This window comes from Anguilla rostrata, chromosome 2 (assembly GCF_018555375.3).
Source record: "Anguilla rostrata isolate EN2019 chromosome 2, ASM1855537v3, whole genome shotgun sequence".
Classification (NCBI taxonomy): domain Eukaryota; kingdom Metazoa; phylum Chordata; class Actinopteri; order Anguilliformes; family Anguillidae; genus Anguilla; species Anguilla rostrata.
The window spans coordinates 14,434,619-14,461,438 of NC_057934.1; the positions used below are offsets into that span (position 1 = coordinate 14,434,619).

General features: G+C 51.1%; 1 protein-coding gene across 4 annotated transcripts; it reads right to left on the reverse strand.

The window, feature by feature from the left end:
* Nucleotides 1–1,394: 1,394 nt before the first annotated feature.
* fam53b (family with sequence similarity 53 member B) lies at nt 1,395–26,820 on the reverse strand. 4 transcript variants are annotated; one of them, XM_064320706.1, is made up of 5 exons: nt 26,712–26,820; nt 14,537–14,780; nt 13,094–13,151; nt 9,955–10,706; nt 1,395–2,437 (listed from the first exon to the last, which is right to left on the reverse strand). In XM_064320706.1, the coding sequence occupies exons 2-5, from the start codon at nt 14,615–14,617 to the stop codon at nt 2,096–2,098; spliced, it is 1,233 nt and encodes a 410-aa protein (XP_064176776.1). In that variant the 5' UTR covers nt 14,618–14,780; nt 26,712–26,820; the 3' UTR covers nt 1,395–2,095. The 4 variants fall into 4 exon arrangements, with proteins under 4 accessions (XP_064176776.1, XP_064176775.1, XP_064176774.1 ...); XM_064320705.1 differs by lacking the exon at nt 26,712–26,820 and adding an exon at nt 26,247–26,516; XM_064320704.1 differs by lacking the exon at nt 26,712–26,820 and adding an exon at nt 20,055–20,194.

Sequence of the window (26,820 nt, forward strand, 5' to 3'; positions counted from 1 at the left end):
TAAATCTTGAGGAGATTTCAAAATGCGCCGTAGTCATTTCACGTGATTCAACCTTATTCCTGTGTAATGACATCTAACAAGTGTAGCATTTTCTTGTTCATTACAGAAATTTAGATTTATTTTGATGACCCTCAGACTTTGATGGTATTCAGTACTTTAACAAACGTTAACTTGTTAGTAAAAAGAGTTCCAAGCTCCAAAGCAGTCAAATTTAGTCTGGCCCTGAATTCACAGTTCAGGGCCCATATTCATAAAGTGTCTTAGAGTAAAAATGCTGATCTTGATCGTTTTTTTTTTTTTCCTCATTATGGAGTTTAGGAAAGGAACAGGACAATCGTAGACCTGAACCCTGTTTCACGAAATAGGATTACAGAGTTAGCCGGATAACTGCACTGAGTAAAACCCAGAATCCTCCAAAACCTTGAACACAGACTGCAGTAAAAACAGCTGTTCCAGGTTTTACTTGGCACACTTATCCGGCAAACTCTATAATAATGCTTTGTGAAATACCCCCCCCAGCTCTCCCACTCTGTGATGCTTTATGCAAAAGAGCCCCGATCAGTGAAAATCCCTTATGACACTGCCACTGTAAAGTAAAACTGAAGCTCATGGCCTCCCATTCACTGCGGTCAGAGGCCAGGGGTCGCGGTGATGGAATCCTCTTCCGCTGGTGCCACACGCTCAGCACTGCCTGAGACACATCCCCCCCCCCCCCCCCGGACTCTGTTACGTTGAGACTGGAGGTCTCTGGCGTACTCTGCCAGCTTCGGGCCCCCACAACAGGATCTCCCAGGTGCAGAAGCGCTGCCTATTTCCTCAACCCGAACGACAAAACACAGACGCCATTTCCTGGCCATGCCCCCCACACCCACCAGCTCTTCTGTGCCCTCCCTCCCCTTTAAACCACTATCTACTTTCTCTTCTTTCTAATGTGCTGCACCCTGTGATCATTACTCATAGGTACTCCGACCTACAAGGTGTCTAAAACACACAGAGAAATGTACGGCTGCTGACTCAGTTGTATGAACATTCTTCGCTCTTTGCTACGCGGAGCTGAGAGGGAGGGCTCAGTGCGCTGGCTCCATCTGTTACGGGGTTAATGAAACTTCACTCTCTCATCATCAGTCTTGACTTTTAAAAGCATCACATGGAATGTAAACCAATGTCATACTGTCAGCAGTTTAAAGTGCCTTTTTTTTCCCCCCAACAACTGTTGAAAATACAATTCTCGTTTCCTCTGCTTCAGCAAACACGTGGCTGAAGATGGGGGAGTTTAAGTGCTTCTCTGACTTCGAGAACAATCCTTCAATAAAGCTCACTCTGTCAAATCCATCAGTAACACCCTTAATGACCAAACATAATCCGCACAACATTTAAATTACAGACACAGCACATTTAAAATTCAGTGTTTATTCATATAGATTTTTTTTATGTTTTACATCGCTTTATAGTTAAAAAAAAAAAAGAAATAAAGAAAGAAATTAACGCTATTAGCATAAATCTGTTTCAGAGCGAGAGAGAGGGAAATACAATTCAACAGACCAACTTCCCTGTTATTTTTGTGAAACGCTTTTTTTATTTATTTAGCAGAGTTTGTGTGAGCGCAGACGTCTGTACGGGAGAAGGGGCGGGGCTGGATGTGGGGGGGGGAGGGGGGGGCACATCTCTGAGCTCTGTTCTCAGCAGCCTTTCTCCCAGGTCTTCATATACCCACGCGCACACGGAGGAGACGCCACAAAGAGCCTCGGGGGGGAATTTGCACAAGCCCCCGGGCTCCCCTCTCCGTTCCAGAAGCGCCAAGGTATTCAGGCCGAGAGAGGGAGAGAGGTTGTGAGAGAGAGAGAGCTCCAGAGTGAGTGACCCGCCCCCTGACCCCCCCCCCCCCGCGTTCACGCGTGTCCCGGGACGGAAGACCACACGCGTCCGCCCGCCCCGCCTGCACCACCCCCCCCCCGAGCCGCTCCTCCGACTCCCGCGTCCGCTTTCCCACAATTCCACATGCTTGGTCCTCCTTTCGCGCGCTGGCGCCTCCTCCGCGCTTCCGCCGTCCTCCCCTGCGCTCGTCTCTCTTCCTCGTTTTTTCCCCCGCCCCCGCTCAGTTCCTCTCGATCTGCTCAATGTCCAGTTCGCCCCCCAGCTGGTAGACGTCCTTCCCGTTCCTGTGCGTCCCTCCCCAGTGAGTCTCTGTCTCCTCTGCGTTCCCCGGGGCCGAGTCCCCGCTGGCCGCCGAGTCGCTGTCCAGCTCCTCGCTGGGCGGGTCCTCCCCGCCGACCCCGCCCGCTCCGCTGCACCGCCGCGGCGGCTCCGGGTCGCACGCCGAAGCGAAGCCGCTCAGGCATTGGCCGGTGCTACTGAAAGAGGCAGGGGTATGGCTTGATTGGCAGGAGTCCCCCCCAGTGATTCCGGGACAGCTGAGGCTGTGGAAATTCCGGAGTTTCTAAAGAGAAAAAAAGAAGAAAAAAAAACAGAGGGATCGGTGAAACGGCTGTTTGGGATTCACTTCCTCAATCATACAACTTCAGCAAGACAAAAACATGGAGCAACATTTTGCCTGAACATTCTCAGTGAACGTAAAGAGCACCTACAGTGGCTCTCTGTACCCTGTCCTCTAAATATTAGGCACATGCAGGCAGAAGCATCCCTTGCACAAGCATTACAAAATGACCACCAGGGAAACGGCTGAGCCGGACACGCCCTTGTCAGTAACCCTTAAAAGGCGAATTCGAACACGCTCGCATTCCTGCCAGACGTTACCGCCGCGGTTCCCTCCCTCACAGAGCTACCCCGAGCGCCTTTTAACCAAAACCACCTCCCGGCTTCCAACGCACGCCACGTGTTTGCTGTGCTTGCTTCTCCATGGCAACGGGCGTATTTGCGTTGTAAAATCGACGGGCTTTTTCCAGCACGTGGATCCCGATCCCGCAAACCCACCCCCCCACAAACCTCCCCCGTTTTAGTTTGCGCGCCACGCGGACGTAGGGCTCGGTTTACGCAGCCTTGCCCGATCCGCGAACGCGTGCGCCGCGGTCATGTGATCGCTGGCGGCGTCTGACGGAGGGTCTCGTTCAGAGCGCGGCCCCGGAGGACGCGTGTGTGTGCGGGGCGCCCGGCGTCGGCCCTCCGGGGGGCGGGCTGAGGGGGCGTAGCCCGGGACGATCCTCCCTGGGGCGGAGCTTTGAGCATGTGATCGCCTGCCTGCCCCCCCACCCCACCCCACCCCTCCCGCAATGGGACGGCCTGAGTGAAGAGGGAGATCACAGGATCCCCCACCGTTTTCCTAGGCACCCGTCCCCCAGCCCGCTCTCCTGCACCTCCCGCTCGCCCCCCCACCTCGCTCTCTCCCCCGCGCTCCTCCTCTCCTGACCAAACTCTGCACACTCTCTCCCTTGTGGAAGGGTGACAAGGCCATTCATAAACCAGGGGCATGATGAATGGGCCAGCACTGAGCCTGCATGCACACACACACACACACACACAGACGCATGTACGCACACACACGCACATGTACACGTGCGCACACAGACACACGCACACAGACGCACATGTGTGCAGACACACGCACACAGACTCATGTACACGCACATGTACACGTGCACACACAGACACACGCACACAGACACATGTACGCACACACACGCACATGTACACGTGCACACACACACACATCCCTCAGTGCTGTGGTGCTGACCCAGAAGCAGCCATTTTATTTGCGTGTGAGGCACACTCACTTCGGGAGTGAAAGCCACGCGCGGGCAACGAACTGCGGTCAACATGGCCGTAAAGTCGGCCACTGACATACCCCCAGAGAGAGAGACGGCGTACGAGTGCGTGCGTGATCACGCGTGCAGTACTCTGTATGTGCAGTGCGCGTACGTGGCCTTAAACTCTGTCCAGACAGGAGGACGTTGGCTCTCTCAAGCCCTTGCACAAGAGGCCTTCAGTTTCCCGCCGTCTGTCAGATCTCCCCTGTAAAATGTCCCTGGGATTACAGCTCTGCAGCCCAAACGCAACAGGATTAGGGGGGGAATTCTGCTCCTAATTCCCGGTAGATTACCAGGCTTTTCATCTTGTTTGCCTGACTTCTTGTCTGCGCACCCCTGCTCCCCTCTCTGGGTGTAATTGTGAGTTTGTTGCAACCAGGCAGCGAAGGGAAGCACACTGCATCACCAACATTAACTCTCCTTCTATTCACACTCTCCCCCTCACTCACGCTAGCTGCAGCTCTATTTAGCATGCTGGTAGAGTCTATATTAATGACCTAAAACCCCAGTACCTCATTTGGGAAGAAAAAATATCTCAGTTCCTCATTAAGTTGTGCTATTAATTGTGTTAGCTTGAAATTAGTTGAGTTTGAGCAGTAGTACAAGGGCACTCATTCAAGGGTAATCAGACAAATGATGCATAACAGCCTTTAAAGCCGGCTGCTCTGCTGCTTGGAAAGCTGAAAAATAGAGCGAGTGAAGGAGAGGATGGGAGATTCTGTTCCGTCCCCTTGATATTACCCAGGGTGGCGCAGGGTTGAGTCCCGCTCCGCTTGATATATATATCGCAACGCATCCTCGGCAGATCCCTAACCCCGCTATGCGCAAACTTCCCGCCATCCCGAGTGTGGAGATCAAGGAAGCTGTCCATCTTTTACAACTTTTAGCGCTAGCCAGCGAGGAGGTATAATTAGCTCAAGGGAAGTGGCAGGGCCAGCGATCTACCAGCCAAGTTCCTTAAAACTCATCCTCATCATCATCCTCATCATCTCAGCGGACCCTACAAGGTTTGGACACGCCCACCCTTTCCTGACACCACGCCCTCACACGCGCTCAGCGCTGTCCGGCTCGGCAGAGGCGGGTCGGCGGGTCGGACCGCAGAGAAGGAAGGATCCCGCTGAAGCTCTTCCTCCCGCAGCCCGCCCGACGGCGTTCGCAGAGCGTCAGAGGCGGAGGGAGCGGCCGTGTTGGCGGGAGCGGCGGTATTCCAGGAATCCCGAAGGCGTAAGAGGCTGGCGTCCGGTGGCCTGGGCGAGTGCCCCGCGCCGCCCGGTCTACCCCTCGCTGCCCTCGCCACCGCGCCACATTCGCTGGCGGGCACAGGCCAGACGCTACGCACACCGACCTCACCCACTGCCCCCCGCTGCCCGGCTCTGCGGCCCCTCCACCCCTCGCCAGTACACACGCGCAGAACCTGACGCTTTAGCCCGCGCTTTCATCTAGAGCGACGCACAAAAGGCTTCATTGTCCACTTCAGAGGACAGTTCTCCGTTTGGCTGTCACAAGCGACCTCATCAAATTCAAATGACGTTCGTGAAATGGCTGCCGACAAACTCAAGGTTCGTGCTCAGCTGCCGCTTGAGAAGTTTCCGGCAAACAGCCGCGCGGACGCAGACGAGCACGCGCCTGCAGTCTGTCCGACGCGTTCGCCGTTCCACACGCACACAGTCCAGGACAGGCCGAGTGGGTCCGTGCTGCTGTCACCACGGTACACTCAGTGCTTTTTTAAGGTCAGTGGGAAAGAATAAAGACCGATGCTAACACACCCAGTACCAGGGAAAAAACAAACACAAAAGCACACTTCATGCGCCCAAAGTACTCCGAACTACGCTTTCACGGTGGAAACCTGTGACTCACCATTCCTGCCAGCCCGTGTGCAGGTGTAGCCATTATCTTAAAAGGAATGAAAAGTGAAAAAAAAGAAAAAGAAAAAAAATTGCAAGCAGCAGACAAAAGGCAGGAAATAACGAGCCATCTTAGGCTGGAACGTGATAAGGCCCTCAGTGAAAATATTTTGCCTGCCCTTGGAATGTTTTCACAAAAACCCTCCCGCCTTAAATGATGTGTGGCGGGCTCTGCTGATTATGCGCAGATCTGGCACCCGGCATGGGAGAAAGGGCGTTCGTTTTCGCCGGCGAACGATCGTTAGATACGGAGACGCGTCCGCGCGGCGCGTTTAGGGGCGAGCGCTGCGGAAGGCTCTTCCTGGCTGCGGTATTCGCATTCTAGCGCGGTCAAGCACGGGGCCTCTCGGACTGGGGTTCGTTAACTGTGGGCGGTGGTCAGTTCGCTGCGGAACACCCCCTCCGGCAGTCCCGGAGTACGGTATGGCTGGCGAGACCGCCAATCACTCAGGGGTGCGAGTTATTGGCTGGTCGCAGCGCTCTGTCGCTGATGTCGCTCAGCAGTTGCACGCTTCCCGCCGTTTCCCTTCGGGTAGCCCGAGGCGTGTCTGTTTATGAGCGTGTGTGCGTGCTTCCGCAGGTGTGTGTGTGTGCATGCCTCCGCGTGTGTGTGAGGAGTGTGTGTGCGCGCGTACGTGCGTGCCTCTGAAGGTGTGTGAGGAGTGTGTGCGTGCGTGCCTTTGCAGGTGTGTGAGGAGTGTGCGTGCGTGCGTGTGTGCCTCTGCAGGGGTGTGAGGAGTGTGTGTGTGTGCGTGCGTGCGTGTGTGCCTCTGCAGGTGCGTGAGGAGTGTGTGCGCGCCTCTGAGCTTGTGTGTGTGTGCATGCATGTGTGCGTGTGTACGTGTTTTAAGATTAGCTCTGTGTGTGCCCAAGTTTGCATGGGTTTTTTTGTGTGAGCCGTATGCATGTTTGCACGTGTTTACAGTGTGTCATATATCTGAGTGTTTGCGCACGTGTGCATTTCACTAGAAGCCATGTGTGCACACGCAGTCCAGCTTGTATGTACTGTGTGCGAGAGGGTGCGTGCGTGCGTGTGTGAGTGTGTGTGTGTGTGCGTGCGTGCGTGTGCGTGTGTGTCTCCAGTCTGTATGCTTTAAAAACTGCTGATAAAGGCTGCAGAGAACATGCCTGTCATTCTGGCCTAAGGGGAGCGTGCCCAGAAGGCTCCCGAACGCACAGGTTGCAGCACAGAGACCTCTGCCCCAGTCAGCGCAGGTGGAGCGTCTTTCGCGTCTTGGGAGAAACGAGAACACTGCAGCCACCGGCCGAAGCCACAGCCAGCTGCAGAGGGAAAATGAGTAATCTGATCTAACCGCGCTGCTTCCTAATACGTGCCCGTGAGATTACTCACAGTGCCTGCTCAAGATCATCAAGCGGGCTTGAGCACTTTGGAAGAATGCAGTTTCTTAGAAAAAGAGAGAGAAGAAATGTGGAGCGGGCCACACAGCTGCCAATTCGCTGCGAATGTCCAGCCGAGTCCACAACTCAGAGGGACGGCTGAGCGAGGCTGTCCTCAACGTCATCGGTCTTGCTGATAATCTCACATTTAACGCTCGAAACCCGCCGTGACTCGGACGCTCCGCTTTAAAATCGAGAGACCCCCCTCACTGGTGGCTTCTCTCCCGTCACGGGTTCCCCACTCTCCCTCCCCGCCCGCCCCTGGCCCTGGGACCCTGCCCACAGCTCCCCCACAAAGATCCCCTATGCTGCAAGATAACTGACTCCGCGTTCTTCCCTCTGATGACACAGGGTTTTCTACCGACTGGAACCGACTTTCTTAAGCCCTGAACAGGTTCCACGGTGGCTGAAATTCCCCTGGAGGGAGCGCGTAGCACGCATGCCGGCCTTCCTGACGAACGGCCTCGGGTTCGTCCGCAGCACATGACGGCCACCCCCGCGGCGGGCTTCACGCATGACTGCGCGTGGTATGCGTGTGTGCGTGTGCGTGCGCGTGGTTTCTCGGTCTCAACCCGGGCCCACCCGGCCACGTGCGCCGACGGCGCGTTTCCCAGCGCCTCCGAACGCACCGCCGCAGGTCTCTCTGCAGAACCGAAAACCCGCGCGTGCCACTCACAACCCGACCCCAGGCAGGGGAACGAAAAGCGCCCGCTTCCTGTTTCTGAAAGCTCCCACAGAGACGACCGGGAGTCCGAGGTGCAGAGTAACATTCCTGACGGCAGGAGCGCTGCCAGGGTCCGGGGTAACTCTGCACGCTAACAGGCCGAAAGCGCTTCTCTATTTGATTACTATTGGACGAATCTGCGCCTGTGGACTTTCTGAAAGTCAATTAACAGGAGGCTGAGGGGCCGGGGACTGGGGAGAAGGTGGGGTGGGGGGGGGACGGATTCTTGTGATCTGACCCCGCGAGCCCGCGGATCTTAATCAGGAGTGATGAGCTGGGGGCGCAGGCCGACGCCAGCCTGCTGAGCAACGCCCCTGGAGGAATTCTCTGGGGTTTAGGGAGAGCCGGAGAAGGGGCTCTGAGAGGGGGCCCGGGCCAGACCCTCGGGGGGAGAGGCTCATCTGATCCGAAAAGCCCCGTCGCCCCCACCCCCGCCAGTCTGTGGTTTATATGCACCATCTCTTTCTTCTGCACCAACGGCAAGTAGGGTTTTTTAAAAAACCACATAAATATTATTCTGCCAGTGAAAGTACAGTTCTTATAAAAACCAACCGTTATTTATTACTTTCTTACATTCTACGTGCAATACCAGTTCTTACGCTGTGCTTCACATGCTACAGCCGCTAACTAAGTCTAAGTCTCCGCCACAGACATGCAAGCACTGCTACATGTAGCTAGCGCGAGAAGCTAGCTTCGTGCGGGTCTAAATTCGAGGAGCTTCTCGGTAAAGCAGCTCGCCAAGAGCACAGGCCAGACACCGCTGCCTCGACATGGAAGGTTTATATGTCCTCATATCCAAAAACGATGAGGTGTCTGTGACTGCAAGATAGCGGAGTACGTCCCAACAGGGCTGGTTCGAATTGAGCCCAGGCTCCTCGGTCGCTGCTGCATTAGCTCCTGCAGACCGCGCTCTCTTTAAAGTGGGGAAGGAGTAAAGCGGGAAGGGTCGAGAGAGAGCGTTTAAAATTGGCTGTGGGTCGGACTCGATCTGTCAAGTTATTATTCCGTGTTATCTGGAAAATATCTAAATGTTTAGGAAAACTGTAGAATGGTCCCTAAATTCTGATGGTTTACATGGGGAGCTATAAATAAAATCATTTCGCCAAGCAGTGCATTTCCACAGCTCTTGCCAGTTAGGAAGTTTGCCTCTTTCTCTCTAATTCTGTTTACTTTAAACTCACACAGTTACTCATACTAAGCATATTTCATATAAGCTTCAAATATACTTAAAGTTTTCTGCAGTATAAAATAGTATGCTTGAGGTATAAATCAGGGGTGCACAACTCAGGTCCTGGAGAGCTGGTCGGTGCATTGGTTTCTATTCTAACCAGTTACTGTAGTTTTAGTTTTCCGACAGCTCTAAACTATATTGGTTCACTCCTCTACTTGAGTACTGGAAAGTCTTTAGGACACACTTGCAGTTAGCGGTTGTACTTGTAGCTAGTGCTCATACAAAAGTTAGATCAAGATATAACTGAGGTAATTAAATAATCAGGAGTAGAACTTGCACAAAATCCAGAAACTGACTGGCCCCTGTACAAATTCTCATACACTCATATATAAATTACAATGTTAAAAGAAGATGCAGGCTCCTGAGTAATGACTGAGGGTCTGCGGCTAATGCCAAAGACTCCTAGCGACGTGCTAAGCTAATCAGTTTAGGTAGGTCTCAGGGCTGCCTGCCACAGCGGCAGTAAGTTTTACGGCTTTATTGCGTTATCCTCGATAACGTGCAAAGTGCGAACGTTCTTCCATACGCCTTCGGGGTTTATGTGGGGTCCTACAGCATTTCGGTTATCGGGCAGAAGCGATGGGGTCCTACAGCATTTCGGCTATCGGGCAGAAGCGATGGGGTCCTACAGCATTTCGGCTATCGGGCAGAAGCGATGGGGTCCTACAGCATTTCGGCTATCGGGCAGAAGCGATGGGGTCCTACAGCATTTCGGCTATCGGGCAGAAGCGATGGGGTCCTACAGCATTTCGGCTATCGGGCAGAAGCGATGGGGTCCTACAGCATTTCGGCTATCGGGCAGAAGCGATGGGGTCCTACAGCATTTCGGCCATCGGGCAGAAGCGATGGGGTCCTACAGCATTTCGGCTATCGGGCAGAAGCGATGGGGTCCTACAGCATTTCGGCTATCGGGCAGGAGCAGTGGCAGCGGCTGACCTGGGTCATCTTGGCCAGGTCCAGGGAGGGCCGGGCCTGCTGGGAGTCGTCGGGCCGCCTGCGCTTCATCCCGATCTTCTTGTCGTTGAGGACGCAGGGCTGCGAGCGGCTCCGGGCCAGGCCCCCGGGGCCCGCGCGGCGGCCCAGCTCGGGGGTGGAGTCCGGCGAGCTGGCCCCGGACGGGCCCCACTCCTCGGGGAGGCAGATCTGTTCGTGGGAGAGGTAGAGGGGGCGGGGCGGGGAGGGCTGGAGGCTGGTGAAGGTGAAGCAGGGCAGCTCGAAGCCCAGGGGGAGGGCGTTGGAGCGGGCCGGCAGGCTGAAGCTGGAGCTGCGCTGCATGGCGGGGAACGCCCCCGCGCCGCCGGCCCCGCCCCCGGATCCGCCCCCGCCGCGCTGCACGCTGCCCCCGCTGTGACAGCGGCGCTTCTCCACCGACATCCACACGCGCGAGCTCTGCGGTCGCCACGACGACCGGCAGCCCCCCGGGTCGTCCGAGCAGGAGAGGGAGCGGCACTGCCGCTTGCTGGGTGGGGCCGTGGAGGCCGAGGGGCCGGCCTTGACCTCGCTCAAGCTCAGGTCCCGAATCAGGCTGGTGATGGAGACGGCGCCGGGAGTGCCCGTCGTCTCCCTGGCCCAGCCCCCGCCCCCTGGGCATGCCTCTGCCACCCCGTCCCACAGGCTCTCCAGGCTGGTGCCAACCGGTGCCCGCTGGATGGCACAGCTCCTCCCCAGGTCCCGCCATCGATCTGCCCCTGCGTGAGCGTGCACGCACACACACACACACACACACACACACACACACACAAACACACACAAACCAGGCCCTGTTACACACAGACCTTCCAACCCCAACAGACGCAATTCATTTTCACCCACGTGCATAAACAAATTAACCTTAATCCCAGTTCACTGCAAATTTAGATTGCTGTTTCCTGTTAGCCCGTACACCTCTGCAATTATATAGAAGTGAATCCACTTCAGCTCTTTTTTTAAATAACAGCCAAGAAAAACAAGTGAGAGAGAGGAAAGGGGGCGGAGCTGTGAGGGCCTGGCACTTTTCCTTCATAACAATGCAGAGTGGAGCTGAGGCCAGACGGACAAAAGGAGCCAGAAATAGCAGCTCCTGGTCAGTGGCAGGCGGCCATGACCGGACAGCCCCCGCCGCGCAGGCTAAAACACCACCGGCAGCGCAGGCTAAAACACCAGCGGCAGCGCAGGCTAAAACCTCAGCGGCAGCGCAGGCTAAAACACCAGCGGCAGCGCAGGCTAAAACCTCAGCGGCAGCGCAGGCTAAAACCTCAGCGGCAGCGCAGGCTAAAACACCAGCGGCAGCGCAGGCTAAAACACCAGCGGCAGCGCAGGCTAAAACCTCAGCGGCAGCGCAGGCTAAAACACCAGCGGCAGCGCAGGCTAAAACACCAGCGGCAGCGCAGGCTAAAACCTCAGCAGCAGCGCAGGCTAAAACCTCAGCGGCAGCGCAGGCTAAAACACCAGCGACAGCGCAGGCTAAAACCTCAGCGGCAGCGCAGGCTAAAACACCAGCGGCAGCGCGGGCTAAAACATCAGCGGCAGCGCAGGCTAAAACACCAGCGACAGCGCAGGCTAAAACCTCAGCGGCAGCGCAGGCTAAAACACCAGCGGCAGCGCAGGCTAAAACACCAGCGGCAGCGCAGGCTAAAAGCTCAGCGGCAGGCTAACAGCACGAGAAGCGTGGCTCAGCTAACGACGCTACGGTCTTCAGACTGCGCTTCAAACAACTTTTTTTTGCATACCAGACACGCCTGCCCGTAGCAACGTGCGTGGGTTAAGCAGAGTTACTGCACTTCACCCAGCACAACTGATTATTTACTCAAACAATTCAGCGTCTGGTTCAGCAGCACAAACGTCACGGGCCCGTCCAGGATTCCCGAGCTTCTGGAAAGATCCGACCCCGTTCAAATTCCCTCTGGCTGAAGACCTGAAATTGTCTCCGCGCTGTTTGTTTTGACACCGTTTTCTCCTTCCGCTTCGAGCGGCCGAAGCCCGGGCCGGCTAAGAGGCGAGCGGCGTCCCGTGAGCGCCGCGCGGAGCGCCAGACGGGTTCCCCGGGCCCCGGCCCGAATCTGGCAACCCCACCGTCTGTGCAGCGCTGAGCCCCCCCCTCCGGGGAGGAGCGGAGTTCGCCTCCCTGAATGGAGCCTTGTCCGGGAGAACTGAACCACGCTTGCGCGTTCCCGGAGGTGAGCCTGGCTCCAATTACGGGCCAGGACCCCCGCGAGAGCGCGCGGCAGGCGGCACGCTGCGACGGCGAGGCCCCGCCCCCACGCGCACCCGTGCGGAGAAAGACTTTCTGAAATCTGAGGCGAAGTCCCGGCAAGGCCTTCTACATACGCAACAAGAACGACAACCACCGCTGGGAAACTGGTGCAACCAGCCAATAAAGCTACCAAGGACCTCTCCCTAGCCTTGGTACTACTGATTCCCTGTGGACCCTGTATGTGCATCTTCATTACCATCCAGCCCTTTCAAAAGACTTTCCTCTTTTTCATCAGTACTTTCTTCACTCTGTTTTTCTGTGAACAGCTGAAGATTTTCTGAAAAAGTTAATTTTGCCGGTCTTTAGGCTTAGGGGGAAAAAAAAAGTAGGCCAAGGCAGGACCTGACAAAAGGGTTTGTGTGCAACAGCAGATGCATTTGAAAAACCTCAAAACCTCAAAAACTAGTTCAGTCGTGCGAATACAACGAACAAATGGCAGAGTTCATTTGAGAGCAGCGGTAGATAAACTTCACACAGGTCTCCACGTTCAACCAACTTTGCACGAGTCTGCACAGGAAACGCTGGATGAGTCTGACTACCAGAATTTTGTGACGGTGATGTGTGGTCTTCTCTCTGACTGGAGACCACATGGAGGAGGGTGGCAGAAAAGAATCTTTGCTAATCTCAATCACCTTTCAGCTATGTGACAACGACTGTCACACCACCAGCGTAAGCCACACCTGACATTCAGCACAATCAAAGCGACTGACAAGAGCGCTTAATTATAGTAATTAACTCGGTTAATTACAGTTCATACCCCAGAGCTTCACTCAAGACAAAAACAAGGGAGCAGGGAGTGGAGCGAGCGATATGTGTATGTGTTGGGGGGGAGAGGGGACTTACCCATAACTCCGCAGGAGAAGAGGGCCGTCCCCTGGCTCATCATGGTCGGCCGCCCTCGCTGTGAATGAGAGAGAGGGGGGCGAGAGGGGGTGAGAAGGGCGCCGCGCCAGACACCCCAAATTGGGGACTCTCTGCTACCCTCGTGCCTCTCACGCCAGACTGCGTCCTGTGAAGGGCACTAGCAGAAATGATTCACAGAGCAAAAACAGGAAGTGCAACGCTCCTTCATTACTGGCAACGGGGCTGTCAGCGAGATGTCGTAAACCACAAAAAAAAAAAATGATTAAGCGCTAAAAACAGAGAGGCGTGCCGGTGGTGGACTCTGATTTCGGACCGCGTTTGAGCCCCGTGGGGTCCTCGCGGGACGGCATCGTTTGCGGGGCGAAGTCCGCCGTTCGTTACCGGGAGACCTCGCTCCGCGTCGCCGCAATAAGCCTTTGAATGGCAAAGGAGGCGAGACTCACCCTGCACTGCTAAACCTCGGCTTCACGTGGGAATGGAAACCAAGGGCTGAGCAAACACATCTGACACACCCTTATCACAACAATTGGTTCTGTTGAGATGGTAGCCATGGTAAAAAAAGTAATAACATCCTTCCATTGAGCTCATAATGCATAATAACCAGCGCAAAGTTTAACATCCTTCCCTTTGATATTTTCAGGTTCTCTGCATCGATTCTTTTCATAGAAAGTCACGTCAATCGTGTGTGGGTCGACTGAAAAGATATTTTTGAGCATGCTCTCAGCCTCCTTCCTGAATATTCATATTTACGCATTTAGAAAATTAGAACATAGTAATAATAATGTTAAGAATATACATTTAGCCTACCAAGGCTCATCGTTTTCATCATGTCTCTAGAGAGTATCCAGCAAAGCATCAAACCTGAACATGAACTCTACCTTAACGATATGACCTTGCAAGCTATTCTAGACCTTGTCATTATGAAAGAAAATGCTTTTTGATCGAAGTGCATGATTTGCCTGTCACTAATTACAATCTTTTCACTCAATGAAGAATGTAATTTATATGCACATTATTATCTTGAGGTCGCAACAAATGAAAACCAGCACCAGTGGCGCCCAAACCTGTTCCTGGAGATCTACGTCCTCGTAGGTGTTCATTTCAACCATAATTTGGCACACCCGATTCTACTAATTGTCTATTAAATATCTAACTGTTGAATGAGGTGTGCTTTGTTACGGCTGGAGCGAAGACAAAACCTACAGGACGGTAGATCTCCAGGAACAGGGTTGGGAGAGCCCTGGGAACCACCGACCTACACACTTTGATCTTCCCAAAATGTAGCCAATGCCTTTTTTCCTGATATTTCAGAAATTCTGACTTATACCTTGCACTCACAACTTACTTTCTGAAGTAACATATACATAACATACACATTGGTATTATGCAACTGGTTACTGGAACTCTTCAAACACATCTTACCAGCTCCAAGTCTGACTCTATGGAAGTTACATCATCGACTCCCTTCTTCTTTTCCAGTGTTTTAGTATGAATGATCACCATGGTAACACATGTCTTTGCCCCAGTCCACTCCAGTGCAGGCAAAGGCCAATGGAAGGCATCTTTGCTGGTGTCGCGGCGTGAGCAGGCTGGACGCGCGTCCGGATTCCCATTGGCAGAACGCTTTCGCGCCCTCCTCAAACGTCTCACGGGCCTCCTCTGATCCCTGGACAAACACAAAGAGACGCACCAATCACAAGCAGGTCCAGGGCCTCTATTTTCCCGCGTCACAAACTGGGTTGCGTGGACACGGTAACCAAGGGCCTTGATGCGGCCGAGGGGCGGCGCCATCTCCCGGGGTGACAGGGGGGGACTGGGTTTTACTGGTGTGGTCTGTCAGCCAGGTGGGCTCAAACACTGGACCCATTCACTATTTCAGGTTTGTATGCAAAGGCCAGCCAAGACACAGTGTAGGGACTGGCAGATTGGTTTCTCCTGTGGCTTGAGCATTGTAATGCAGCTGAACTTGGCTATCAAAGCCCTCTTAAAGTGGACTGACTGTCTTCCACCATGAAGTGGACTGTGCCTTTTTAATGTGGGGTGTGGAACAGCAATAGCCCAACTTGGAATTCAGCCCTACAAACCTCAGTGTTATAAACCCTGTTACCTAACCATTATTCTAGACTGCCACCCACCAACCTAAGCCATTAACTTCATGTCAAAGCATTTTCACTTTTCAAAGAACTAAATTCTGTAAATGCTTAATGGTGTGAGAAACTACTAATAGGGAACAGCCCTGGCTTGTCCACTAAAAAAAAAGGAAATAAGCAAACTTACACAATTCGGTGCCATTCCGTGCCTACAGCAGGGACCCTGTAATGCAGCATTTTAAATCTAGCGTACATTTCTCTCACCCAGAGAGGCCTATCGGATATCTAAGAGCGGGCATGTTTGCTTGGGATATTCGACTTTCAGCACACGACACGGAGGGAACTCAAAGTGGTGTAACAGAATCCTCGGAGGCGAGCTTGGAATAGCTGTGACCTTGCGGTTATCCAAACAGCAGACTTCCATTAGCGCCGGTCCATACGCTGTAAACTGTCTTATTAGAGACAGATGTAAAGCTCGCCGTTTTTAAATCGACGCTTTTAATTAAAGCCGCGATCGGGTAAGGCGACGGCTTTCTAAACACCGGATGGGTAAGAAAAGAGAGGAGATAAGAGTTCTGCAGAGAGATAAAGAAGTAGCCAGGCCGAGGGCAGAAGGAGAAGAAGAGACTAAAGGGAGGGAAGGAGTAATAGGAGATCAGGAGAAGGAGAGAGTTCGGTCAGGGAGGGAGGGAAGGAGGGAGAGGGGGAGGAGGAGGAGGAGGAGGAGGAGGAGGAAGAGGAGAGCTGTCCTAGCCCTGGTTCTTCGGGTGCCTGCGAGACAAGGGGCCGTTGTGCCGATGATGAAATACCGTGGGAAACAATGAGGTGACATCACGGCCGGATCACGAGCCCCCGGCGGCCATCGTCACGGGACGGGGTCGGGCCGCTCGGAGCCGCGCGGCTCGCTGGCGTTTCATCTCCGTCCTGTCACAGCTGACTCCCAGCAGCATATGATTTCCATTACTTACATTTATCACTCTAAGTAAACAACACGAGGCAGGGCTCCAGAGGCTAGTTTTTGTTCGCGGTTACTGAGGTTGCTTCACTGCCTGGAGATGACTAATGGAATCAAAGGCAGCAAGACACGGCTATCTATCTCCGGGGGTGGGGGGCAACCAGGCAGCATCTATATTTGAGAAGGCACTCCACAAGTGACAGGGCCACTGGATGTATTGGGGCAATGAGGACACTGATAATCCCATCTCCAGTTATGGGACATCAGGAGCACTGTGGTACTGAGTAGAACATTTTTACCCTTCAGGATGCTAACAGAACTGATTACTAGAGCTGATTGTGGACTTTTGATGTGTACGAATGCCACGATCTATCCAAAAAAGATGCACTTCAAAGGGTTAGAAGAACCTCTTTAAATCTAACATGACTACAGTTTAGATTTTAGAAATGCAGCCTATAAAAACAGCCATGGAGTAATAAAAAAACAGAATATTTTGGGAGGAATGAGAGGTTATTACAAATCCTATATTAAGCCTGCTTTAAAATGATACCATTAAACAGTTTCAAGTTTGCACTCTCGATGAATTTGACCAGACACTCAACTCTAATAGATAGATATTATTCATTTATGAAACTATGTCAACTTTTTAATCCAGGCCACCGCAGAGAATGCTAATGAGGTTCTACTCATCGCTTTGTGGCATCGTATTAGGCTACACGATTCTCAATAGCTCCGCAGGGCATGCATTTCAGGAGCGTCTCACCCACTGTGAAATCACTTCAGTGAAATGAACAGGACCCTCTCGGATTTCGCCCCGGTATCTGGTTTCCCCGCAAACGGCATGGGTCGGGTTGCCGCATACTTGCGAACAGTTAAACTTTGATCAGCACCCCGCTGGTGCCAGGAGACCGAGCCGTCCGTCACGCCGGGCCCTGGACCGCCTCCAGTGGCACCGTCAACACAAACGCTCACAAATTATCTGAGGATTCCACCCCGCCGCGACCACAGCTTTTTAACCCTCGGAGGGAAGAGCAGGCCCCGGTTGGCGTGGCTTGTCTGAGGTGGTGTGGTAGGCTCAGGTTTAAGGTGTCTTCAGTAGGGGACTTCAGAGGAGCATTCAGGGGAAACCGGGTGTTCAGCGATGCCCTTTTCCAGTCCATGCGCACTGCTGTGATCCTGAAAGCTCAAAGCTGTCCCCAATAACTTTGAATGGAAACAGCACCGATGGGGACAAAACATCACTCCAAAAGCCTTTTAAATTCAGAACTTAGTCTTACTTTGTAGGCTTTAGTTAAAATTGCAGCCATGTCTGCGTTCAGGCAAATTATAATGTTATTCTTCAAGACTTTGAAATGGTAGTTGACAATGATCAATGGTAGGTCAAATGGTCAAATGGTAGTTTTTAATTGGTAGTTGATTTCAAAATCAAGCCAAGAAACTAAGCATACACTAAGTGAGTTCTCCTATCCATGTTGATTTTTAAATGGTATGCCCAACCAAACGCTTTCACTGGGTTTTATTTCCCCCACAGAGCTGCCAAGTTGCAGAGGGACTCCCAGCTACGCTTATCACACTTATCGTTTTGCCCACAGGGTGTTCCCCGTATGCGGGCCACATTCTCAACCTGGCTCTCCCTGATGTGCGGTGAGCATTCTGCTGCAAGGTTTCTGCCATTCAAGATTCTTTACTGGCACCAAATACATATAATTAATCATCATTATATTTAGAGTTGCAGCAGCAAGCAAATTTAAGCCCATTTCCTCTTTGGTAGGTCCAAAGTATCAGCTCCCGCTGCTAAGCATTTATGCACACACAGTATCTAGAGGTGGACTGCTATGCCAGCAAATTATAAAGGGTAGGGAAGCGCCGGCATTTCAGGTCAACTCCGGTGATTCAGTGCAATGTTTTTAAAGGATGTATCTTCAAGGGCAACACGGAGCATGAAAGGAAAATCTCGCCGTCGCGCGTAGCGACGCGGGCCGCAGAAAGGACGGGCGAAGCATACCCGGACGCGCTCCAGCGCGGCTGCGGCTCCGTCGAGTCCTGCGCCCGTCCCGCCTCGCGCTTCGCGCCGTAAGTGCAGCAGGAAAAATGCGGGCGAACTGGATTCCGCGCGCGTTGTTTTGCTTTCTCACTGGGCGCAAAAAAACCCCCAGCTCCGTTTCCCCGCAGTGAACCCGCTCGAGAAACCTTCCGGAGACTGACAGCTTCTTTATCTGCCCAAGAGCGGCTGTCGCCGTGACGACACGGGGCGCGGCACAAAGATAAAAGCTGCACCTTTTCTGAGGAACTTGCCCTCGGGCCGTGGTTGGTCAGCAGTGGCAATGGCCTCCCCTCCTTTTGGTGAGACTTCTCAGCCTACACTTTTCTCCCACGGTCTCATCGCGACTTCCAACGAATTTGGGTTGTAAAAATAAACCAAAACAACCAAACTGTATGAAAAACCCAGAGGGGGCACACTGGGCCGGATGAAACTGATGACTGTCTTTTGATTCCTTCACTCTGGCTCCACTGCAAGCCAGCAGGAACAGGGACAAAATGAGCGTCATTTTGTCTGCATGAGTTCCATGAGTGATCGAACTTGGTGGCTACACTTGCTATGGTCCACATGCAATTCACTATATAGCTAATCCTTATGACAGCCCCCCCCCCATGCCTCAGTACAGTGGGTTAACAGAGAATATGATGCCAAGCAAACATCTGTTAGAGAGGTATGCGGTACTAATCAAGACACTGCTGTAGGAGACAATGGTGCATATATTTAATAACTGACACAAATTATTCCCAGAAAGAAATATAGGTTTACTCCTACTTCGGATGCAGAAAATAAATCATTAAATTACTATCAGCAGGGGGTTTTATGCTTAATAACATGGATATGAATATCACAACATAAATCCTGCTTCATTCAAACAATTCACAATTTACTATTCGGTCTTTCAGTAGAAATTTTTATGTAATGACAAACAGAACTGCACTCCACATGATGTAAACACAGCTTATAAATCTCTGATTTGTTTACACCCATCTAATTACTTAAGAATCCTAATCTATATGATTTATTTGTGTTCTCATAGTCAAATAATCACATTTTTTGGACTAATCCCCACTGTGGGGTACAGAAGAGGGCGGACCGTGACCTTATATGCCTACGGAAGATCAAGTGCAGACATCTCACTGCTCCTCGACAAACACCGTCTCATTTGTCCACTGCTACCGCGACCCATTTTGAGATGTCTCGGTGGTGCACGAGGCCCGGCCTGGTGCTCCAGACCCCGTCGGGACGCGTCCCTGGCCTCTCCACGCATCAGACAGGCTGGCTAATCACCCGGCCTCAGCAGCGGCCTCTCCCCTCACCTGCGGCGTCTGCTCCGCGGCCACTGCCGGGGTCCTAATCCGCACGGACGCACTACCTCAGAGCCCTGTGACTCTCGGCCCGACCATCGCGGTAATCCGTCTTGCTCGATCCAGGGCTCGCTGGGATGCGTAAATTCTCGCCGTCGCCCGGTCTCTCGTGACCCCGTTCCCGCGGAGGGAGACGCGTGGAGGTATGCGCCCCGGGGCCGCTCGGACGCGTAAAACTCCGCACCCGGGGCGGCCGCACCCGCGGGTCCTCACCCGAGCTCGCCGAGCGGAGCTCAGTGAAGCGGAAAGGGAATTCTTACCCGGTCCCTTCCCCTCCTCTACGCCGGAGAGCGCGTGCGCCAAGCCGGGTCAGAACTGCAGACCGCGCAGGGCCTCCGCCTCTACTCAACGGCCTGCAGATCGCTGCCCCTTCGTTCAGGCGCCCGAGACCCGCCGCGCCGCGGGGCCGAAACCCGACCTCCGGACTGAAAGGAAAGGATGCAAACAAATCTGCGGCCGCACAAAGGTTCTCATTAAACGCCTCACATACCGACTCACTGGCCTTGCTGGAGCCATCGCAGATTTCGCTGCGACTTTCTTTCCTTTTTCTGTGGACAAACGATCCCTCTCTGGCTTTGTGCAGGTCAAATCGTTGCTCGCTGAAGGGAGGATTGTCTGAACTGAAAGTGTACAACGAAAAAAATGACAGTTGGAGGACAGGGAGGATGTGACGGAGTCCAGAGTGCAGACCGACCCTGCAAAGCGGTTTCACTTTCAATGGCAGCAGCGCAGGACGTGCGTCAGAGGAGAGAGGGGAAAGGAACAGCTCTTTGAACTTGAGTGAAATCGGGAACGGAGGAAGACTTGCGATGACTTGGGCAGGTGGTATGCGTAGTCATTCTGTGGTACTGACGAGCACCGGAGGATGGAATGGAAGCCATGGAAAATAAGCAGAAGAACGGTTTCCAATTCCAAACAAAGTTTTCATGACGGAAAGAAAGGAAAATGCAATGAGGCGTGACCTCTGTAATCATCATCCAGGGTCGTTTCCAGGGTGGTGGATGAGGTGAGGCGGGCGTCGCCCCCCCCCCTCCCATCGGGGCTGCTGGAGTCCCCGTGCAGTCCTCTGTGCCAGGAGGGGCCACAGCTCGTGTCCCGTTCTCTGACCCTCACCCGCGGTCCCACCCAAGTCTCACGCGCCATCGCGGAGCCACCCACAATTTACGGCGCGATTATCGGACAGAATCGGCTACTTAAAAAGCGTGTGACTCACCCGGGCTATTAAAACAGAGCGAAACCAGGAAGCAATTTCGTGCCTTTTCTAGTTTATTTTTCCTTGGGTTCAATCCACACAGTGTAATTCTTTCAGTTTGTATTACTCTTCCACAAACCAAGTACAGGGTCTCTTTTTTTTTTTTTCCCCAACCAGCAGTACACACCCAGGCAGCACGGACCCGTCCGCCGCACAGGGGGGGGGAGGGTAATTACAGAACAGCCTCCAGCGGTCCGCCGGCGCTTTCCCGATGGGTGTCACTCACGGGCGACGATAAATCTTCCGGAACGCACAGCCCGCTGGTCCGCAGGCCTCCGGCTCACTGAGGCATTCTGGGAAAGCTAGCTGCTTTGTGGCAAGGGTTACGGTGCCCTTGAGAATGCAGTCAATCAATTAGCAAACCATACGCCTCTTCCATTGGCTCCAGGCCCTCAAATGTTTAAAGCCAAACCAAACCAAATAACAGAGGAGATTCAGTGTCACGGGCTTTGCATAAGTCAATAAACTTTGTGGACATTACAGATGCCAGTTTAAAAAAAATGCTAAATGGTAATAAGGAGACACAAAAAAGCATATAAGCAAATATATAAACTGTATAGCCTACGTATTATTGTGCATTGTGTGTGTGTGTGTGTGTGCATGTAATATTCATGCACTCACACACACACACAAAGTGATCAACTCTCACCCTTTTGTCCAGAATTCAGAGTTCTTTGCCCTGCTTTTTCACTTTCAACCAGAATTCAATACAAACAATTAGGACACAGGGTGAGCGAGCGAGCAAGAGGGCGTAGTTAAAATGAAATGTGTGGGTATACAGGCAATGACAAGCATGGCTAACAAGTTTTGTAGCCTTGCAAAGCGGTAAGGAGCTGAAGGCCTGAGCTGTAGGTGGCGGGGGGCACAACCACGGTTTCACAAGCCCACAGCTGCCCACACAAACCGGGACCCAATAGAGCCATTTACCATAAACACAAAGGCCCTGCAAATCTGTGTGTCTTAACCATGCAGGAGCCAAACGGGGCCTGCTTTTTTTAAAAAACAACTCTGCTTAATTACTTCAGGCAGTCCTTGTATACCTGCGCTCAGAAAAGAAGAAGAGGTCTGTAGAGGTCTGTAGATACAGGCCTCTAAAAAAAACCACAGGCCTACTTGTCAGGGTAATACAAAAATTTACATATCAATGCTGTCCACTCAGTCCCTTTATTAGAATTATAGTGCCTCGTGGTTTGTGTGCTTTATTCTTGTAGCCCGCGCTATTTTCAGTAAATAGTTAAAGTCTAAACTTGCGCCGGACTGTGCATGGTCAAGTAGTTACCCGGCGAAGCAATGGCATGAAAGGTCCTTCACAATGTAGAGTGCTGCATTTAAACCCCAACCCCCCCGCCCCCCCACCCCTACCCCACACCAGAGCTCTGAATACCTGATACAAAGAAGTCTAGGCCTGTTCATTCGGTGTCAGTTTCACACATCCTTAGCGTGGCCTCAATCCTCCCTCAAAGACTGCACCTGCCTTCGCCCGAACCCGAAAACACCTGGTTCGTAATAACGCCGCCCGCCCCACAACAACAACAACAGGCCCGCACACTGTAAAACCTGTCACAATCTGAATCCGCTCACTCATAAAAACGCTGGCAGAGATAATTCATTAGCCTAAATCTTCCCGGGAGACTTGCTGTGAACGCAACAGCAAATCTTTCACCTCTTCACAGTCGTTCTCGTTTGATGGGCTCGTAAAAATTTCCCCCGCCATGTTTCCACCCTCTCAAGGAAGAGGGGCAGTGCTCTGCTGGCGGCAAAGAATGCATCGCCTCCTTGTAGACAGTGTTTTAAAACCGAACTTCTTTCAACTGTCTGTTACTGGGGATCATTTTTTGCACATCGTGTTTCACGAGTGTTCCAATTACACTCACAGAGACCACAACACAGTGAGTAATAAATAGAGATGTGATGTGTACACAAGTATTACACAATATGTACAGCCATGTTTGATTTATGACTTTCACTCTAAACAATGAGGAAAAACGCAACACCATAATACACCAGCTGACAGTGAACCTACTGCAATAAACAGCAGATTTCCCTGACAAGAGGGCGTGGGGCATGGAATAAGCTGTTAGCATTATGATCCCCTAGGCCCAAGAACCGGGTTAAAATCAGCTTCAGCCCATCCGCACATTGCAATTACACACGCATGTTTTTGTCATGAACCAAACTTCAGAATCATCCATTTAATTACAATAGCTTCAATTGTGTACTGTACTCTGTTTTTCCAGATGCCACATTTAGGTAGTCTACACAATTTCAGAAAGCTCCTTTTAGTTGGACAAAGGCCAATTCCTACCAAGGTAGAATAGGAACCTTTTGTGGGACTTTTTTGAAAATATAACAATAAACATATTTCCCATATATTTTGCAAAGTGCTGCGACATCTTGATAATATATTTCAGTTCAATATACTCCCAATTGCATAAGGGGATTTTTACCAAGTGACACAGATATTGCACCAAGCCTGTAATCAGACAGTAGGGGTGGTGTAGAAGATAACACTGGCTATCAAGGAATGCAATATTTTTAGAAACCAAGAGGGAAAAAGCATGAACTTCCCTTTGCTGTCAAAAGCATGTTATTTCTAAGTGAAACACCATCAACACCACTACCTTACACATAAGTGAGTGATATACATTTAACAGACAATAATCGTGTATCCTATTTAGCTGAGAAGAAACTAGCTACAGGCCCTATTTGTAGAAAATGGAATCAAATGATTTAAGCGACACACATTGAGAACACAGCAGCTAAAGAAGGAAGTAAGCCTAAACAAACACCCCCTTCCTTACTTTATAAGGCTCCTCAAGACAGGGCAAAACATTAGACAGGATGAGAGGGACAACAGACCTCATTGAAAACGCAGATGGCCTGGGCCTTTCAGTCTGTCACGGTGAGATAACAATCAAAGAGTTCACACTGCTGCCATGCCAGTTCCATGCCATTTCAGACAGGCCTACTCGGTGCAAAACCAGTTCTCTCTGGACTTTCATTTCTCTCTTCTGAAGAGCTCTTTGCCCCAGTATGCCCAACTTACCAACACAAACATCCTCTCAAAAATATATATCTCTAAACTCAGCAAAAAGGAAACGAGTTTAGCAAGCAGATTAGGGTTGCACAAGCGAAACAGAATATTACACGAAGGCTACAGAGAATTGCCTGATAACAAAGTTGCTTGAAAGTTTTTTTGGGGTTTTCTGGTCCATAGACAACAAAACATTAAGCAACATGGCTCTCATAAAACAACTGAGAAACACGCAATAATTTCTACGAACAGCTGCTTTCACGTCTACCCCACTGTTAAAGCTTTCGCTGGCTCAACCCCTCGATAGGAAACAATTTCAGACGACAAGCAGGCTCTGAATGCTGGGAACTTGGAAGCCGGCCCTGCTTTGCCTCGAGCTCTCAGCTGAAAAGGTAGTTCAAAAAAATGGAGGAAAATGTGACCACAGACACATAAGCCGGGAGCCCGCAGGGAAATCTGCCCCGGCGCAACTGGCGACCACAGGATGATCCACCCACGATGGCCGTCACATCCTCTCAGCAAGACTAAAGCATAAGACATTTCATTCAAAACATTTGCATCGTGTCGTGTGCATTTCACTTTGTGCAATGAGCTCATTTGCCTTCTTGTTTCAGCACAAACAAGGTCAGCAGCCATCGTAACACAAGCTTCTTGTGGGGGGAATTTGAATTCCACCGAGAGCAGATACTTACAATATTTTGCCAGATGCCTGTGATTTTTATCCCCAAATATATTCCTCTAATCCCCCACACAAGTGAATCCCATACGACTTCCTCTTTTAAAATCCCTCATCTATCATTGACTCCCACACATATTTACTCCTGCAGTTTTTTTCTTTTCTTTCATTTTTAGGGAAATTCCCCATCTGACAACCCTGAATTAGCACTGGGCCTTTCTCAGACATCTGGAAAAGGTGAACATGCATGGTCTGGGAAAAGACAAATAAATGCTTTTAGCGCAAAAAACACAAACAATCTCATGAGACAATCCTGCAATGAGTATTTAATTTGGCAAAGACTATGACATTTTTGTGTTTCAGAGGCAACAAAGAGAGACAATAGAGGCAAACCATTGATAATTACATGTTTAATGAAGGATATGAGTCTGAACAAATCTAAATCAACCTGCACTACAACCTGCCAGTTTTGTGGATAACACAGAAGTAGGCAAAACAGGAATGTGCTTCTGGGAGAGGCAAGATTACGGCATCTCCATTCAAAATAGGCTACATATATATCAAGACATAAATCCACACTGAGTTGACATACAAGCCCTACAGAAACCTAGCTACACCTTTTACAAGGAAATAAACAAACAGGGCTCTTGTAAAATACTCTAATGCAGTGATGGCTTATTCTATACAATTGCGTGCGTGTCTGCAGCGTAGCACCATAAAACTATGAAGCAGCAGAGTCAGGTTTTCAGCCTGAATTGCCTTGTTCACAGAGCAGAGCGGGGCCCATGGCAGGAGCTTGCACACAGCAAAGCTTTTGTCCCGTCTGCCCTGCACAGCCCCGCTACAAAGCGAATGATCTCTCAAGCAACTCTTCACTACTTCATACTTGGAGTCTGATTTATGCAACAGCTGTGACCACGCGCTATACTGCAGTAACCTGGAACATGGCAGTTCAGCCATACTTTTCGCTCCATTTTAACGAGCATTGTTCTTGAGTGCAGCATTGTAATCTAGGAAGGAAGTCAACAACTCAATTACCGAGAAACAACCACACCAACGAAAACATTTGTGTTTCAACGTCCTTGAGACTTCGATATTGTCATAACTGGCTGGATAAAGTTAGCTAGTTCACTACACAATCAAAATAACAAATCACATGTTGACTCAGAGTTCCCCAAGTACGATCTAGTTAACTTAGTTGGCTGTCTTAAGTCAGATGCAGCTCCGGATTTCGACGCGTTTATGTTGCCAAAATGTCATTCAATTTGTAGGCCATCCTACCCATGTCCATCGTTTACTTCACTAGTACCAATTAGCCAACTGCAAACAATGAAGAGAGGTTCTCGTGGTAAGCATGACATTTCCAGGACCAAAGGTAAACATGTCATTGTTCCACTTCAAGGTGTTGATGCTGAACTGTCATACCGTAAACTATATTGTATGTGCCAGACTTGTCTGGCTAGCTAAAACAATGCATCTACATAGTTACCTAGTCTAGTTGTTCCTTTAATAGTAGCTAGCCAGATAGCTAGCTAGCTAGCGTTACACACAAAACTTAGACGCTATCTAGCAACATGCCAAAAATACAGCAGACCTGACTCAGCTTGTTAGCTACTACTGCTAGCTGTGTAGCTAGTTAGTGTAACGTAATAACAAAGAGCCGGCTGTTAGTCATTTAAGTTAACCAACATTAGTTAACTTCAGCAAACTGTATACTTACAAGAATCGGGCAGCATACTGTCAGATTTCTCAATGAGATGAAATAGTCTAATCTCTAAGGGATCAATGTTGAACTCGCCAACTGTAGAACCTGTTGGAGTTAACTATATAGCTGGAAAGCAAACTAAGTCATCTTCATCTGCTGCAACAAAAGACTAGCTCTGCAGAAAGCACTTGCATACACCCTACTTCACGTTACAGCAACACTAGACTGACCTACTCTATAAACATTACGCCAGTTCCTTCGCTGTACACATTGTAACAGTATCCGCACACAGTCGAACCATTCATTTACTAGAGGGGGGAGCGTGTATGTAGTCGTACAAGTAGCCGAAAAAATAATACATTGCTTCAGTAACTTTTGTTCTTAAAATACTTTAATATAAATTTTAATTAAACAAGCAAATTATCTTTCGCCAACTGTGACATTTCCCTTAGATTAAACAATTCTTTAAAACAGTTTTACCTTTTGTGCTTGGCATCGTCTACTCTGGAGTTATCGAAAACAATAGTATAAGGAGGTAACTAGCAAGCGAAATGCCGGTGTGATGTTTCAGGAGTTGAGCGTAGAAATG

Coding starts and splice junctions, on each gene's coding strand:
- fam53b (XM_064320704.1), bottom strand. CDS start 20,080: ATGGCTCCAGCAAGGCCAGTGAGTCG. Junction 10,707..13,093: donor CTTCTCCTGCGGAGTTATGG/GTAAGTCCCCTC, acceptor ACGCTCACGCAG/GGGCAGATCGATGGCGGGAC. Junction 2,438..9,954: donor ACCTGGCCAAGATGACCCAG/GTCAGCCGCTGC, acceptor TTTTCTCTTTAG/AAACTCCGGAATTTCCACAG.